At 35.0% G+C, this 18,979-nt stretch overlaps 1 protein-coding gene across 3 annotated transcripts in view; it reads right to left on the bottom strand.

The window, feature by feature from the left end:
• Positions 1 to 2,134: 2,134 nt before the first annotated feature.
• LOC121429790 (telomerase reverse transcriptase-like) overlaps positions 2,135 to 18,979 on the bottom strand; it is a 40,970-nt gene continuing 24,125 nt past the window's right edge. The window contains exons 17-31 of one of the 3 annotated variants that reach the window (XM_041627021.1): positions 18,073 to 18,129; positions 17,479 to 17,582; positions 16,823 to 16,919; positions 16,122 to 16,301; positions 14,923 to 14,997; positions 13,881 to 14,006; positions 11,056 to 11,140; positions 10,307 to 10,399; positions 9,094 to 9,174; positions 8,545 to 8,611; positions 8,323 to 8,365; positions 7,147 to 7,276; positions 5,540 to 5,654; positions 4,607 to 4,712; positions 2,135 to 3,436 (exon numbers count right to left, since the gene is read on the bottom strand). In XM_041627021.1, the coding sequence (XP_041482955.1) occupies positions 3,359 to 3,436; positions 4,607 to 4,712; positions 5,540 to 5,654; positions 7,147 to 7,276; positions 8,323 to 8,365; positions 8,545 to 8,611; positions 9,094 to 9,174; positions 10,307 to 10,399; positions 11,056 to 11,140; positions 13,881 to 14,006; positions 14,923 to 14,997; positions 16,122 to 16,301; positions 16,823 to 16,919; positions 17,479 to 17,582; positions 18,073 to 18,129 (1,437 nt within the window). In that variant the 3' untranslated portion in view covers positions 2,135 to 3,358. Of the gene's footprint in view, positions 3,437 to 4,606; positions 4,713 to 5,539; positions 5,655 to 7,146; positions 7,277 to 8,322; positions 8,366 to 8,544; positions 8,612 to 9,093; positions 9,175 to 10,306; positions 10,400 to 11,055; positions 11,141 to 13,880; positions 14,007 to 14,922; positions 14,998 to 16,121; positions 16,302 to 16,822; positions 16,920 to 17,478; positions 17,583 to 18,072; positions 18,130 to 18,979 lie in introns of those variants that run through there. The other 2 variants (XM_041627022.1, XM_041627023.1) reach the window with 2 other exon arrangements.

Genomic DNA, 18,979 nt, shown 5'->3' on the forward strand with positions numbered 1-18,979 from the left:
TTCACTTGGTTGTGTAATTGGGTATCTTATCTCACTTTTATTAGCCATGATTTATTTCTTATATTGCCTTACAGAACATGACATTATGGAACAAATTGATGTTAATTATGCAAAAGATTTAGTGCAACTCACAATTGTAACTCTCTTTATTATTTTGTTTAGTAGACATGTGTGTAGATAGATGTAGTTTAGTATTATCGTAATCTACTGGTGTCGTAGAAAGGGTAGAGTTAATTTCTTATGTCATTTTATCGAGCAGGCTGGTCCTATTTTCTTTTTGTAACATACATTTGGCGATATTGAGACTTATCTAGGATAGCATGGAGATGTCCGCGCTATCCTGTTTAATAATCCTGCCAGTTATAGAAGTATTATTGTCTGATTCGTCCATTAGCCCAAATATTTTTTTTATTTGTAGAAGAAATTATACATGCCTGAACTGTACAGGACAGGAGTAAGATATCCGCTTTCTGTAAGTTGAGTTCCAATATCTGATTAAATCTGCTTAAGGGTTATTTTTTTCTGCATGCATTACAAGGTTTAACTTGACAATACAAAGCTATATAAAGGGCTATCATTTCGTGGCTGCTGCTGGTGTTTTTTTGTACATCACTTCTTGTTCAGTCCAAAAAAAGCGATATTATATAAGTGACATCTTTTTTTCACTGTGATTTCCATGAATTTTAGACTGTTGACCTTCAAAAAATTTGGAGAAAACGTGCAGATTTATATTATAATCAAAATGAAGCCTAGCCACATGCTTATAAACATTCCCTCATGTGAATTGTGATTATTCAGGATGAAAATAAACTGCATAGTTTTGGTTAGGTTGGCAAACTCACAATGTATTAGAACTTAACAGGTAATGCAGGTTATATTATTTAAAAACAGTTGTGAACCGACAAACAGAATTGTTTATATCCAGGCACGGCACAAAGGTGATATGTTGAATGTTATGATATCACCAAAATGACTGAGATATCCAATGAAAAACACTTTTTTCCTGCCAATTTAACATACAAGTGCTCTAACTTTGACATCAATGTTATTTCAGCTTTTTATTGTTTAAGGCTGCTTATATCAAGTTAATAACCATTGAGAAATAATAGTAAAAAATGAATCCATAAATGTTCACGTACATTACATGTATGTTTATGTATTCACTTAGCACTTCCAAGTGGCAAATATTGTGTTACACATGGGAGATTACGATGAATTTTGAATTTAGAACGACATACGGATCCTAACATCTCACATTCATGTGTAATACAAATTCTAACATTCATGAAATTAATTTCTTTGTGATAATGTTGCATCTTATTTTAAATCAAGAATATTGAATTGTAACTTATGAATTGTATCATGCTATATTTGATATGTATGATTGTTTGTGAATGTATTATGCTCATATCTTGTCACAAGCAAAGAGTGTACACTATTGTAATCTTTTGGTGAAATAAAGACACTAAAAAATCAAACATTTTACAAGTATCTGACTTTTTGACTGTTTTATTCACATAGACATGCAGCAGGAATTTTTCTCCTTGTTTTCTTCCATAAGATTGCAGCATTACAAGTATAACACTGAATGGAAATTGTAGAAATTTTTGTAAATGATAGTAATAATAGCTGTATTCATAAAGCGCCTTTTGCCTGAGGATACAAAGCGCTGCTATTATTACACCGCTTAAGCTCGAGCTACCATCACCGGCGCTCAGTGCATGCAAGGAATTAATCATGCCGGGTACCCATTCACCTCACCTGGGTAGAGTGCAGCACAGTGCGGATAAATTTCTTGCTGAAGGTAAACACGCCATGATTAGGATTCGAGCCCACGATGCTCACAGAATTATGATGGTGAGATAGAGACAGAGGGAAGCGAGTGTGAGAAATATTGGGAAAATTATTATGAAAAATCACCTCCATTTGTGACATGCACAAGAAAAGGGGAAATGAACAATATGGAGACAGTGAGATAGAGATTACATAGACAAAGGTAGAAATATGTGAAATGTGTTGGTTCCAAAAGGTACAACACCCATCATGGTAATTGAGAAAAAATGAAAAATTATTTTAAATACCAGTTGTGGTGTTTGTATGAATGAATGAAAAATATGTGCCCAATGGCTCTGGAAGAAAATACGCTTTCCTGAGAAATGAGCAAAATAAGCACGGAATTCCCTCAAATGTCAGGTATTAGCATTATTTTTTATCTCAAAAGCTAGAATCTCGCCAAATATGGATCCATTATAAGTGTTAATTCGATAAATAATTAGCTAAGAAAATTGCCACACACGTGACCCTGCATATCGACACAGTAGGAAATATTTCCAAATGATAGCCGACTTGACATATTATTGATATAACCTTTTAAAAATCTCTAAAATTTTGAGATCTGTAAATATGGTCACACACATGACCAAGAATGGCCCAAAATAAAATTCATGCATCCCCTACATAGCAAAAATAATGTGATTGTATTATCTCATAATGTGGTTGATATGCCCACTATTTATTTCAACTAAAGATACAAACTTCTTTCTTAAAGAACCATAAATATATTTTGGCCTCCTTTGTTGTACTTTTTGTGATACAATGCTATAACTTGTGAATTATCCAAATAATTCAAACACAGAGAAATTTCCTCATCATAATGATGAACCACATGTTCTATATCTAACTATAATGCATATGACAAGCGAGGGCGCTAAGCCCCAAGAGTGATTATTGCGTTACCCTGAAAAATCTGACTCCAAATAGTGTTCCAGTCTCATTTTTTTCTCATTTTGGTGTCAAACATAAAATAAATAATAATATATTTTTCAATATTTGATATAACACTTATGGTTGCCAACCTTCTGAAGCTGAAAGTTAGAATGAAGTAAAAAGAATGAATCTTTCAATAATGACTTTCATAATCTAACTTTGAGCTCTCAGTCGAAAAAAAGAGAGGATTCTCCAAGCACAAGTACAATTGACTACTATGCTAACATAATTTCAGCATCCTGTCTGAGTGAATTACCCAACCAAACAAAACACCAAGGCCTGTATTAAATTCAACACCTACGCCAGAATTTTCAAGTATTTGACCCAGTATTTTATTAAAGTCAAAGCATTAAGCACTGTCAACGGCACCATCAACCATCACCAGTTTCAGCCACATGAAGGAGCAATAGGAACCATCGTCTTCTCATCCTCATGAAGTTTCTGGAAGAACAGAATAAGTAGCCTTCAGTCATGAGGTGTTTAGCATAGTAGGTGCAGCATCGGTTACGGCAAACAGTCATGACATGCACAGCGAAGTTGATAACTCAACTAATCTTCATGTATCAGCAATACAAAAGAGCAATAGGAACCATCATCTCCTCATCTTCTTGAAGTCTACTGGAAGATCAGGGTTTGTCATATCTTCTATAACACCCAACATGGCCTTCCCCTACAAATAGGCAAACACAAAAAAAAGACATAGAATTATACCTTGTGGTCGCAAGTTTATCTTATGTGAAAATATACCAGAAAATCAATCTCCCTCAAAATAATTATACAAATAAATCTTTAACTATCACATCATCCTTTTCTGGGCCCCAAAATGCAAAGGTTTGGATGGATGGCAAATATAATAATAATAGCTGTATTTATAAAGCGCTTTTTGTCTGAGGATACAAAGCACTGCTATTATTACCTTGGCTTTAGCTCGAGCTACCATCACCGGCGCTCAGTGCATGCAAGGAATTACGCCTGCTTGGTACCCATTCACCTCACCTGGGTCGATCGAGTGCAGCATATTCATTTGAGCCAACCCCATTCATTGTTTTTTTATTGTTCTGATATAGCTGACTCACAAAGTGTATGAATATGATTGTCCATCTAACACTGAATCTGGGGAGGGTAACTACTGAACTTCCTTTTCCCAAAATGAGAAGAAATGTCACCTACTTTGGAACTATAATTTGACTGGCAGACGGGTTAGAGCTATTTTACTGTTTTCAGGTAATGAATTTGATTCCTCAGGAGATATCTTCATATATGCCGATTTATTAAAACAAATGAGCTGGTCGAGGGACCCTTTTCACATGTTAGTAAACATTCGACCCCTGAATTTCATCCTTCATTTTTATGACATCTTTAAGTGCCAGTTTAACACACAATGGGATACGTTTTAGGCCAGTGAGACCCAAAGTCTTTTGAGTGAATTAAAGAGAAGGGGGGGGGGGGGAGCAGCCACAGGACATGGCCAAAGGAAAAAGGAGGAAAAATTGTCTATCCCTCTGATGATATCTCACAGAACTTTTCAATGAGGCTTGACACCAACATCTTGAAGCAACTTTGAGATAGATGAATATATCCAAAAAGCTTGATATGAAGACTTCAAATAAAAACATTTGAAACACAACTCACTTTATACCATATTACACTAATTATCAATTGACTCCTTTGGGCAACTGACAAACTCATTGAGTGGAATGCTGGTCATAATACTCTGAGATAGGCTCAAAGAAGCATATAGGTAATTAGTAAAACATTGCATAATAAGCTGTATTTCCAGAATTTTTATTCAAGGTCTTCATCTGGATCTATCATCTATTGTTCAGGTTTGAACACTTACCATTTTTTGAGCTGCCTTCCGTCTGTGTGTTTTAACCAGTTTGATGATGGGATGGTATGATCCTCTGTGCTGACTCAGTTTGGTCTCAAAGGCCTTCAATCCAATCCTAGCAAATCAAAATATCATACAAATAATCATTAAAACAGTGAAGAGATTCTTTCCCATTACTAAAATGCTTACTTTTGTAGCAGTCTGTGGTGTATAAATACTGTAAACTTTCATTTTCAAGACAAGCAATTCTTTTTTTAAATCTAAATAAAATAAAAAAAGCTACCCAAGGATTTTCAATCATGGTGATTATATCTGCAGAAAATATTATACTATTTGTTATGTATTACATTGTTTTATTGAAATTGCGAAACCGAAACCCGCACATGGATTCCGGTATTCCGTCCACTCTGACCAAGGCCTAGCCTACAAAAGATAGCCAATGAAGTTTGCTGAACTGGACAAACATCCATTGTGCGTTTTCATCATAAAAAGTGTCACTTTTATTTTAGCACTCAATTTCCAAGAATACCAGTGTGAAGATACATGTCTGAGTCGGTCCCTACACTTTATCATACAGATAGTATTAACTCATATACCAGGAATGTCATAGATATTGCACAGGGAGAACTCTGTTCTAGTAGATCTTGGGTTCCAAGCACAGAGCTAGAGTACATTTGATTAAACCAATAATATACAGTCGTGCTCAAAAGTAATTGAAATCCACCACAAAATGCACTCTATCATGCTGAGAGTAGACAACAATACTACAATGTTCGGCGAGCCAAGAGATTACTCTTTATCGAATGTAATATTTATAATCTAACTTCACAATTAAATATCTAAAACATGGCAGAATTTGGACACTTTATATAATTATGCTCATTTTTTGATGGGGTTCACTGTCTTCCGAGCGCCTCTCTGAGCATCCCTTCTGTATCTTACCAATTGACAGTATTAATTGTCAGAGGGAAGGTCGTCTCGGCATCCTCCCGATTGTCTCTGCGCAGCTTAGAGATGACGTAATCATGAAATATCCGAACACATGATGCCCACATATCTGAAAATGGTAGGATGAAATTAAATTCAGACTTGGATTCTTGACTGAGAATGTACAAATTCTTACTTCCACCATTTAAAACTATAAATATTCATTTAAAAAAATTTGATTAGAGAATGAAATTCAAACATACAGGAGGTAATATTGTGTAATACATCAAGTTAAAATATGATTACTAGTACAGAGCCACTGGTGTAAACCGGACCTGCCAACCTTCTACAAAAAAAAGTATTCTTTGAAGGAAAAAAAGTATTTTTGGGCAAAAAGAGTATCTTTAAAAATTTGTCTCAATATAACAATCACCAGCCTGTTGTAGTGAGATCGGTGAAAAAACACATGAAATGACACTACTTGATAATTCACCCTTTTAAACATGTGCTTGTAGGCAAGTTTTTACTTGTTCTTTTCATGCAACAAGTTATTGGCCCGACAAGTGATGTATACCGGTCTGGGACAGTCAGACAAGTGTTAGTGTCACATGCTGTGTACAATACATACTCCATGATTGAAAAAAAAAACAACAAATCATACAAAAAAGTATTGGTGTATTCATAGCAAAACAGAGGAAAAAATACTCTAAAAAGGGAACAGTTGACATGTCTATAAACGCACCAAACGTACAAAACTGAGATTGATCAAGATAAAATGTAAATTTTGAAAATATAGTTATTCATGGACAAAGCAATAAAATACTCAACCCTGTATGTACCCCTGCCTCCCAATTTTTCTGAACTGCTTTAGTAATAGCAATTTGAGAGCAGTAGAACCGTTCATATGCCATATCAAACAAACACCAATCATTTCAGAAAGGTCCAACATACAGTAGTGGTAAAAAATTAGTGAACCCCGCCAAAAAATGGAAGTATTCAAGTTTAGCATCTTTTATTAATTCAATTGCAAAGTCAGGTGATAAAATATTACATTCAATAAAGTTTGTTTCTCTGGGATTGCCGAGATTGTAGTGTTATTGTCTACATTCAACACTCAGCATGAAGGAGTGCAGTTTCTGTTGAGGTTCACTAACCTTTTAGCACCACTGAATATGAATGTTGTTGTTGTTGTTATTTTGAATAGGCAAACTAGTCAGTTTTGACTATTGTTGCCTTGTAAATTTGCTTTCCTTTTTTTTCCCATATATAATAATTTCTTTGTTCAATCGATATCAGTTCGAAAAGCAAAAGGAAAGGAAAGAAAAATTCTTAGGAAATCATGCAAGACCACCTCTCCTGCCCTGTATTAGTACGTTATCCTGACAAGCCTGCTCGAGGTACAAATGCAGTGCCAAGACAATGGCGACCAATTCCGATCCATACGATGAAGTAAAATTTTGCATTCTTTTACATTGGATTACCCGCATAGCAGGCACGTAAAAACAAGCAGAGGCATTGCCGTGCACCGGGTCTCTAGAACCATCAGTGTAAATATGGAGAATGGTCGGACATACACATTTGATTGAATTTCCCCAACACAAATACAGAGAGGACTGTCTTACTGTAGAACTGTAGAGGGCGTGTGTTTTTCTGGATGCAGTTTGCGAGGCAGTGGTAGTAAGAATGAAAGCGATAACCCAGCAGTAGGAGTAGATGGTAGACGTTGACCACTATCGTCCGGAAAGAGTTAATCTGAAAGAAAATTTAGCAATATAATCATAAGTACACATTGTCTATAAAGGTGAGATGGCTCAGTCAGTAAAGTGTGTGCCTTTCAATAAATAGATCAATGTTTAATACAACCAAGGGCGGATAACTGAAGCCTGTGTATTACAGTGCCACACCTATATAGATGCAGGCTATGTTAGATGGGAAAGCATTCTGTTCCTCAGAGGGGATGTTAAGTGGAGGCTCTATTGTAAAATAAAGTCACAACCGTTAAGAAGACAGTGCAGTATTCATATAGTATGGGGAAACCCAGGTTATAGTGGTCCACCTGCACACCCAAAATCATTTATATCAGGAGTGATTCAGTTTGCTTTTTACTCAATTGTAAAAAAAAAAAAAATCAAACCACTGACTTAGTTTCTGATTACAAGTAATTTTTCAGTTATGATTCATTGAATATGTTAATATACAATAGAACTACAGATATATCTAACAAGTGGATCACCTCTGTTAGTCTCACCTGCATTACATGATTGTGCTGACTTTGAATACTATAAAATAATGATTCACAAAACATGCCATTCATATACTACAATATTACGTACATTGACCCTAAATGACCTTTGACCTTAGTCATGTGACATGAAACTCGCACAGGATATTTACTGATACTTGATTACTCTTATGTCCAAGTTTCATGAATCATATCCATAACCTTTCAAAGTTATGATGGTAATTCAACAAATACCCCAAAATGGCGTAAGTTCAGCGGCCCTAAATGACCTTTGACCTTGGTCATGCGACCTGAACCTCGGGCAGGATGTTCAGTAATACTTGATTAACCTTATGGCCAAGTTTCATGAACTAGGTCCATATACTTTCTAAGTTACGCTGTAATTTCAAAAACTTAACCATTGGTTAAGATTTGGTGTTGACGCCGCCGTCGTCGGAAAAGCGGCGCCTACAGTCTCACTCTGGTATGTGAGACAAAAATACAGATAAAGAAAATGACTTTAAGTTATTATCATCTTATAAAATTTGTTAGAACAAAATTGAGTGAGATTAATTACCAGTGGATCCATGAATATGCTCACATTCTTGGCTTTTAAAGACCTGTAGAAATGAAATTTGAAAAATATTGAAATACATGTAATACAACTTCAGACTATTTTTTTTTTAATCAAATGAATGTTTTAAGTGCTTAATAAACTCATTTATATATTTTTGCGTGTCAGACTTTTTAATTCAAGTATTGAGATTAATATTTCAAATGATCATGAGGATCGACTAACCAGATGAGCTTGGTGCGCATGTTATGTAGAGCTGCGTCTTTGTTCATTGTCAAAGTATATCTGATACCTGTCAGAAAGAAAAGAAAAGAAACTTTCGTCAGGATGCAACAAACCAGAAACCTCCCTTAAAAACGTCTAAATTAATTCCTACACAATAACAAACACTTTTCAGTTACATTAAGGTTTTGGTCAACAGTCTGTAACTATACAGGATTCGCATGTCTTTTTATCACGACTCTCCTGCCTTCCCAATTATTTTGTATATAATGAAATTTGAGCATTGGATATGGAAATCCATTCGCAGGTTCCCTGCAGACAGGAATTTTGACAAGGTAGCCAACATTAACAACATACATCAGAAGAATTCTGCGAATATTGTAGGGATATTATTGATGACAATGTGAAGAACCCCTCGACAGAATTTTCAATTCTTTTAGGTGATCCCCAGGCATTGGCTGGTGCTCAATTTTTTTACATTTCTTTTGTAATGTTTCTATTGCTGTCATGATTTCTTGCCTGGAAATGAAATAAATAAATAGATGTACTTACTGATGTTGTCGTATTTTGTGTAATCATTGCTGATGTTCAATGTCTGTGTGTTGAACACTATACCACACCACGGAAACAGCTCTGTAAAAAGATAAGTCATACAAAAACGATCACAATAATACATTTAATAATATCACAATTCATTTAATAAAATCACAATAATACATTTTTCCTGCTAGTACTACCTTTTCCACCACGGCCATTTTATTCAAGTCGTTGGTAGGGAAGCGTGAATCAGTTTGATTTGCTCAAACTAACTTCGGTTTAGTTGTTGGTGTGAACATTCATTGGGAGAATATGATATTTGTGGGTAAGAAGCAATGGATATAATGTTGGGTAATATTGTAACGAATGTACGGTATGTCCAACCCCCTTTATTTGGGCACCTTCTAGTATTGGTTCATCTCTGTTTTCTGGTTTATTGAAGAGGTTCTAATGTTATCAGCTTATCATGGCTCAAGAAGTCCCTGAACTACTTTAAAGAATGGAGAAAACTTGGGGTTGGAATTCTAAAATAGACCAGTTCGTAGTTACTTCATGGGCAATTTTGGTCAAATGACCTTTCATTTCTTTCATCATGATAGGCAGATTTCAAAGCAATATATTACGTAAGCTTGCCTTACATAGCAGGATGAAGAAACTGAATAGCCAAGGTGACTAGAATAGCACACTAATGAATACTTAATGAAGGTATTTGTTGCATTCCTACTTTGAATGCATATCTTAGCATGTTGCACAATGTACTTGACAAACTGTGAAATACCAGTCGTTCGTGGAAGCATTGTTGTTTTTTGTGGATGTAAATGAAAACGACAATTCAAAAGAATATATGAATAATCAAGACATCAAAGTTGGTGCTTATCTCATTAGATTTTAAAGCACCATGTCACTTTATAGCAAATGACCTTCTTCTGATCATGCGTAGAATATTTTGATCATGCGCAGAAAGGAACTACGAAATGGCTTATTAAGGAGGTTTTTAGGACCTTTTCACACTTGAATCATAATTGCAATTCGTCTTCAGAATCATGGGACCTTTCACATGGAAAATTTGAACCATAATTTGAGTGAAACTTAACTGGAATTTACCTCCAGAGTAGAATTTGAATCTGTGATAGTGATTAGCGTTCATGATTCTAGTTTGGTTTCACGCATGCTAAAATTTGTCATTAGCCTTACTTTTATTACCGTGTGAAAGGGCGGATGTACTGACCTGTTGACCTTGGGACCATCTGACCATTAAACATAAAATCAAAGTTAACCAACGTCTTGGTAGGATTGGCGCTGCATCCATACTGCTCTACACCTGAGGTTCATAAATGAAAAGCTATGCATTCTATAACATGAGCTACTGAGGAATCAATACCACATGGTTTTAATGAGTAAAAAAAAAGAATTGGCTATCCGGAAAATACTACAACACAAGCCACGTCTGGAGCTTTGCCTATTACGAGATTTCACCACAGCTTTTAATACCAATCCCTCAATAAAAAGCATACTGTGATATATATGTAAGTCTTCCTAAAATAAAACAATGTCACAGAGTAAAAACATTGGTCAGGGTGAAAACATTACTTAGGATTTTTTTTCTTAAATAATTCATAGTTTTTTTTTAAATACTGTTTGTTACATTCCCTTCAAATTCACACATCTGCTTTTTAAATTTTCTTTTTTCTTCCCTGGAAAAAAATCCCTTGGTGTGGATTCCTTGGTGTCCACACCAAGAGAAGGAAGTGTGGAAAGGATTCCACACCTCTAAAAAAGGAAAGAAAAGGAAAGGAATCCCTTGGTGTGGATTCCACTGGAGAATGTTTCATGAAACAAATGATTTTTACAGAACATTTCACTGAGCCAATCATATGCAAGGATTTATGTAGATTGTAACAGTAATCAGTAAGCATTTGTTCCATGAAATGCTTCCCCAATTAAGAACCCTGATAAAATAATGGATATCTGACCAACCTGAGAGGAGGAGATGAAGGAAACGTTGAGCTTTGTTAAGATGAGGGGTGACGAGAAGAAAGTCATCGATCAATCTCATCATCAGCTACAGAAAATATTCCAAAGAAATAAAAAAAATAAACAATAGAATTATAGAAATTAGGGGTAAAAGAGTAAACTTTACCTATAAACAACCCAATCTAAAGCCTACAGATTTGTTAATTTGTTTAACTCTAAAGAGGGGTTTCAAGTAATTCATCACATTCTGGTTATAGGGGCAGGGACATTACAATTGGAAGAGTCTATTATATGTACATGTACATCTGACCCATATAAGTGTGACCTCCATGAAACAGTCTGCCTCTTTTTTCTAATCCATATGAAGAGTTGCCTTGCTCTCAAATTATCATAGCTATGGAAGTTTATAAAAAGAAATAAAAAGTTGATTGTTTTATGCAATTGCCAAATACCAAGCTACAGTCTATAGATATGTTCATTTACAACTCCGAATAGTAATTCATTCATGAAAATTTGGTGAACTATTACATTAATGTCATCAATAAGAGGTCAAAGACATCAATTACACCATCACATCATTAATAATTTCAGAGGTATTTTCTACATTTTCAAATGTTTCATTAAAAACAATATTATCAAGGAATGTGCAGAGAACCTCCAACAAGATATTACATACATGTATATATATATACACAACAAAAAAAGTAAGTCCCCCCTAAATCAAACTGCTGTAACTTTTGAACCAAATAATTTTGAGATATGATATTTCATGGGTGGTTTTATACACTCATTAAGCAACTCCAGGGGAAAAATGAGATTGATCGGTTGAGTCATGCATGAGTAATTAAAGATTGAATTAAAAATGACCATTTTTGAAAGTCACAAGAGTCGTTTTTCAGATTGTGCAAATACAAAGTTGGGCAAAAATTGTTTTTAGGTGAACTTTATAGTGTTATGCTGTTTTACTATCCATCATTTAACCATTTCAGACCAAATTTTGATATCGTATGTTCATGGTTGAGTGAGCACGATGTATTGCAGGGGCCGCGGAAGCGGGGACGGGGGGGGGGGGGGGGGGCTGGGGGGCTTCAGCCCCCCACTTTTTTCCATAAGCAAGTACAAAAATGTAATACGATTGTGATTTTTTGACATGGTCAGCCCCCCCCCCCACTTTAAAAACTGCTCTGCGGCCCCTGTATTGTGACGTGTCATCATAGGGTTTTGGGGGTATTATCTTTTACAGCTTGTTAGATCATGTTAAAATTTGAAAATGTTGATGGCTCCCCCGATTATAGGCCCCTCCCCCATTTAAAATTCTGGATCCACCACTGATCTGTCCATACATTCAACTGATCCTGAGAAATTGTTAGGAAAAGAATACATTTATGCAGTATAAAGAGTATTCATTCCTAAATTTTCGAATGTGCTCGCTCAACCATGAAATGGCTAAAGTTCTGAAAGTGTTTGGTGATAGAAATGATGGATGATAAAAACAACAGCAATTAAAGACACCTTTCAAACCAAATTTGCCCCCAATATTCACTTTATTACCCTTTAAAATGAGTCTGTGTCATTGAAAATACCAATTTTCCCACTTTGATGCGTGCTCACTCATCCATAAACAAGCAAATCGATTTCATTTTTGCACAGAATTCTGCCCATAGGTTGATAAACATTACTGCCAAACGACATTGCTAAAGACAGTCTTGAAAAAAAGTTCCACCATATTGAATAAGGGGTTTACGTATGCTTAAACATATGCACCCATAATGTACACAAGTCTATGAGAGAGGAAGTCAAAATTTTAACAAATATGAAATGAGGGTTTGTTTCATGGACGGTTTTTGTTACTTCTGCCAACAGTTATTTCATGAAACTTCGCACATGGCTTCAGAGTAACACTATCCAAAATGTGCACACACCAAAATAACCATTCGATTCGGTAGAGAGTGGGGCCAAGGCCTTGAACTTTCTTCTCATTTGCATAATTTTCGAATATTGTGTGCCCACTGATGCATTAAACATCGGGATTTTCATGAAAATCAAATCAAATGAACTGTGCAAGGAGTTGTGTGACAGATATCCATAGTTACAAATTGCAGTTTTTCCAATAACGTAAAAAAGAGCTAATCACATTCCACATGTTCATTCAAGCGTAAATGTTTAAGTTGACACCTTTGAATCATTGAAGCATGTTAATTGGTCATGAACATAACAAAAAAGTTGAGAAAAGATCATTTTCAGTTAGAAAAATGAAGCAATACTTGCCTACGATATTTGAAAATCGCATTTTTGTTTCCGATAAATGTTCATTGAACCGTGAAACGGTGAATATTGTTGGAGATAGTCTTCCCCAAAATAACTGTCATCATATTCTAGCATTTTTTATTGAAAAAAATGTGTAAAAATCCAATTATAGCAAATTTGGACTTGAGTTTATTCGACCGTGAAATTTAGCTTAAAAAGTTGTATCGTCTTTTAGAAAGTACCCTTTTCAAGCCTTCTGACTAGTTTTCATGATGAGAATGTGGAATTAGTTCCAATACAATGGAATCAAAGTCGTGATATTTTGCTTGTGACTTTTGAAAAGTGACATTTTTGCCTTGTGACGGTGCTCACTGAAGCATGACGTAAGATACATCCACAACATTTACTCATATGGTAGCTTATAAAATTACCTACACGCTCATGTAAAAATATATCAAAAACTCACATTGGTTCGGAAATTATTGATGTTTGTTTAGGGGGGGACTTACTTTTTTTGTTGTGTATAGATGAAACTATGGAGGGAAAGAAAATACAAATTTGAAATGAAAGCGGTAACATACTCCTTCTTGGTCTATATCTGAAAGATAACACCTCTCCAGATGTGCATAGAATATACTACAGAGAAGGGATGAAAGAATGGAGCCTTGGCTGATACCATCGTGACGCCAATAGTACTTCTTACCACTCTGAAAACAATGACAGATTACATCCTTCAGAATAACTCATGAGAACATGGCAATCAAACTGTCACACTTCCTGTCTTCAACTTATCTCTCTTACCTCCGCATTTTGGTCCCTCTGTCTTTTCTCCTTTCTTTTCCACTATCCATTTCTTTCTCTCTCCCTCCTTCCCCTTCTATCAATATCTCCTTCTCTCTCTCTCTGTCTTTTTATTCTCATCACAAAGACAAGAGTACAAGATTTCTTCACTTAGATACATAAGGTATTTCATAAACTCAATTCCTAGTTTCTATGGTAGGAAGCACTGTTCTTTTGACTTCGAGCAACAACAGCAATGCAGGTAAAGTAGAAATGTCATGAATTTATCAGTGTTGCTATTCGCTACTGGAGGAAGCACTGTTCTTTTTACTTCGAGCAACAATAGCAATGCAGTTAAGGTAGGAATGTCTTGAATGTATCAGTGTCCATACCATTATTTTTTTCTTCCGCTTTTGTTAGTTCTTTTGGGGGAGTCGAAAATATGTACATCCGACCCACATATGTGGGACCTAGAGCTGTGAAACTATTTCTCTCTTTTTAAAAATCCATATGAAGAGTTAAAAGTTCCCCCCTCCCAAAAAAGGAGAAAAATATCTATATATATTATTGAGGCATGATATGGTGAATGTTCACCCTTCTCCAGGGGACCGTTTCATAAAGCTGTTCATAAGTTAAGAATGACTGGTGAACCTTTATTACGTGCCAAACCATCGCCAATGAAATGAAGGAATATGCCATTTACCAGAAGAAAGGATCACCAGTCGTTCTTAAAGTCGCTCTTAACTTACGAACAGCTTTATGAAACACCTACCACATATGACAGTACAATACTAAGAGAGATACCAACTAGAAGGGCTGATGAGAATAAAAAAGTACAAGTACCTTCACTATATCTGATGTGACATGTTGTTCCAGTCTGTGCAATAATTCTTTAGGTGTGACCTTCACTGTGTGTACCTGATATTAACATAGAATATAAAAAATTATCTACTGATTATGCCCTAGTCATACTGTATCTGGCCTACAGTGAATGCCATTGGCTGGTATCTTAATTATCAAACCAAGGTTTAAAGCAGTCTACATGTATGTTGAGTAAAATTCTATATCACAATTCAATAGAATGCCCGGAGTAATCTTCCATTAATATCAATGACAAATAAAATGTACCAAACATTTCATTGAAATTTGTTGAATATTCATTAACTTTTCTCCTGATTTCATAAAAAAGTACTTTCAGACAACTATTCATGGCAGGATTAAAATAAATCAAGCTAGGTGAATGAGTTGGCAGCTACCACTCCGTGAAAGTGTGGTCTTTTTTAGGTAGGTAGAAAAAGAAACTAACATAATCAATTCCTTCATGGTCAGAAAGAGAATGATAATTTATCAAAGAACTTGCAGTAGATATCAAAAAACTTGTAACAAAACTATTCAGGAGTCAGCGAGTTACATGTAATAATAATAACATAATATAATTACTTCCTACCGGTACCCATTTACCTCATTCATTTTTTCATTATTTACTGGAAACTGGTAAACTACAAAAAGTTTTTGTAACAGCAACTCTTGCTATAATGTCAACTACCATGACAACAGTGAAAATTCTGCTTCCTGATTGTCTCTTCCAATAAAAATTGACATTCCAACAAGTGTTTCTATCATAGCAACTTTTCATGAAATGGGGCCCAGATGCTCCCTGTACAAATCTATAGGATCACACAACTTGCTAATAGACATAATAACAAATGAAACTCTAATAGGATGTTCAGTAATACTTGATTAACCTTATGGCCAAGTTTCATGAACTAGGTCCATATACTTTCTAAGTTATGATGTCATTTCAAAAACTTAACCTCAGGTTAAGATTTTGTCTCACTCTGCTATGCAGGTGAGACAAAAATTAACCTGGGTTTAAAGACTTTCTCATGAAATAAGTGTTTTCTGCAACTACTGTCTTTTACCTTTAACTCATAATTTACTGGAACCAGATGGTCCCTGTGCAAAATCTGTGGGGATCACACAACTTGGTAATCGACGGGTTAACGAATGAAACTGAATGACATAAGCATTGATCCTCCTACCTTATTAATTATTATTGCATTCTTCATCTGTCCACGCTTGGCCATCTCGATTAACTGACGATGAAATATACTCATCTCGGTGGTCACACGACGATGCGTCATCTTCTGAAGTCCACTCGATGTCGACGCTGCTTTCGTCACGGTCATGTAACGCTGGATGAAATACTCATCTGGTTTATCCTACATCAAAAGAAGAGATGCATGTGAGAAAAGCTTCATCACTTAAAAAAATTGTTAAAGATTTACCAGGTTTTTCAAAAGCTTTTAATCATGTTGATCTAACAATTAATTTGTGTATCTTTCAGTATCAATTTTAGGATGGAGTTCTGTTAAAATCAGTTCAAAACCTAACTGTTTAATAGATGATTAACAGTTGTGGGTTGGTCAATTGGAGGTGCAGAAAGTGTCTTATTCATTGTACCATTTTGGGGGGTAAATTTTCTGGTTTTGTGATTAATTTTGTTTTTTGTCTATATGCATTTATATATAACGTAATCTTTTATAATTCTCCTGTTTTATATAGTATTATGTATTTAATCTCTATGGGGCTCTCTTGTAAAAGCAGTTCTGTATTAAAGAGACTACCCCTGGGCAAATAAAACAAAATAAATAAATCTGTTCAACTTCAAAATGTTGTAAGGTTGATAGAGATAGGAAAGCTAGCCCAGCAGAAAAATCATGATTTCCTTCAGTGTACTCACCTGGCCTTGAAGTAGCATTGAGATGATCTGAAGGAGTTTTCTGTGCTTGATTGAATCATAACACTTCTCAATATCAACCTTCACAAAGTACAGTGGTCTGGAAAAAAATAATGAAAGATGAAAATTGTTTAGGTTTTAAAAGGAAAGTAACATATCAAAAACTATAATTAGATGTGGCCTTTAGCAGGTTTATTTTTCTCCTTCTACTGTAAGCCTTCAATATATCCAAAACAAATTAAACATAACTTTTTTAGGGTAAGTAACTTTGATCTTTTACAATATAGAATCAATATAGAATATTGCACTTAAATGGCTCACTACAGAGGAATGCTTTTTAGATGGCCTCACTGTACAATATGCACAGACAAAAACAACATCTTCCATCACCTATATGTAATAAGAGTTTGCCGTTTGAAACACAATACTTAGTAAGCTGTCCACCTTCAGAATGCATCATGCAGATCATCATGAATAATAACATTATAAGATATACATAAATTGTAAAAAACAAAATTAATACATATGTACACATGTAATTATTCTTACAGATAAAAAGATCCACATGTAGTGTAGATCAAAAAGAAAGAACCAAGAGTCACAAAGCAGCTGGAAAATTCTAAAACAAGTCAGGGGTACCCTCTGTCCCTATATCTTACCTTGTATCATTTCTTTCTTTCCTATCCTGTATGAACTTTAATACTTTGTTGTAGATTCCATCTATTCCTAGAAGGGAAGAACCCATCATTGATGGTTCATGTACCTTGGTATAAAATTAAAACCAACATTTTAATCATAATCCGATCTTGACTGAATGTTACCAATGTTGTAATTGAAGTTACGAATATGACCTTGATTCATTATTCTGACCATGATACTTCTTGATATTTTGACTTATTTTAATCAGGGTTCCCAGATTTTCAAGAAGACAAAATTCCCTGAATTTTCACTGAAGTTTAAACATTCCCTGATAATTATTTAAACCCATTCCTAGTTTCTCATGTTTTCTAAATTGTTGCAATGAATTACAAGTATTTTCAGTATAAAAACAATAATGTAAAATTAATTAGTGGTAAAAGAGTAAAGTTTTCTTATAACCAACCCAAATATAAAGCATATGAAGCCTAAAGATTTGTTTGACTCTAAGGAGGAGTTTCTTAATTAGACTAAATGAAGTTAGACCATTTGGAAAGTGGATGATTTGGTAGTGGACGAGTTGGCAATTTACCAAGAAATGGTAGGCCCCTACTTACCTTGTGAAAGGACAGGACATCAAACAGGTCTTGAAGAAGGAGTCTAACACTCAGGCCCTAGAGATAAACATAACAGAGTACAATAAAACAGGTAGATACAAGAAAATATATACTAGTGTAGATTTAAGATGGCATATAGAAGGCATTATGTATGAGCTACAAAGTAAAGCAGTCAAGTACTCATGAAATCATATACTGTATGAGCAACAATTACTGGTTATTTGATTCAACAACTGGAATTCTTTAAGGTAGTGTGATGAGTGCAGCCCATGAAGCATACACACTTGTCAAACCGTCCCGATGAACCACAGCACCAGCACAACATGCATTTCACATTATATCCTACATAGATTAACCCTAAATAGACTGGGCTATTTCGACGCGTAAAAAGACTGGGGGGGCTGATTCAGCCCCCTCCTTATGATCTCGGCCGTTGATTGCGCGATCGCGACGAAAATTGGCACACGCGTTACCCATGGCATTATCTACAAAACTATAACATCAAAGTCGGCAAAAAAATCTCATGTCTCATTAATTATGCTAATTTATGCGTAAAATCATAAGTTTGCTCTAATTAATAAAATAATGCCCCTGAAATGCTAATTTTTGTTTCACATACTCCAGATAGGCATCTGATCAAATTGATTTTAAAAAAATTTCAAAATCAAATTCATTTTCTTATGTATTCTATTGTTTTTCTAAATTTCTTATGTATTTCTTTGTTTTTCGACTTTTTGTTTTTTATTGTTTTTTCAATGGAAATTGTCGGGGATGTTATTTGGACCATAAAAAAGATAAAATTTGTACACAAATTCACGTTTTTGAGTAATTTTGGGTCTGCATGCACTTACGAAATGTTGCGTAATTTTGGAACCGCGTACCCGGGGGTCACAATTTTGGTCTCAAA

This window comes from Lytechinus variegatus, chromosome 16, assembly GCF_018143015.1.
Source record: "Lytechinus variegatus isolate NC3 chromosome 16, Lvar_3.0, whole genome shotgun sequence".
Classification (NCBI taxonomy): domain Eukaryota; kingdom Metazoa; phylum Echinodermata; class Echinoidea; order Temnopleuroida; family Toxopneustidae; genus Lytechinus; species Lytechinus variegatus.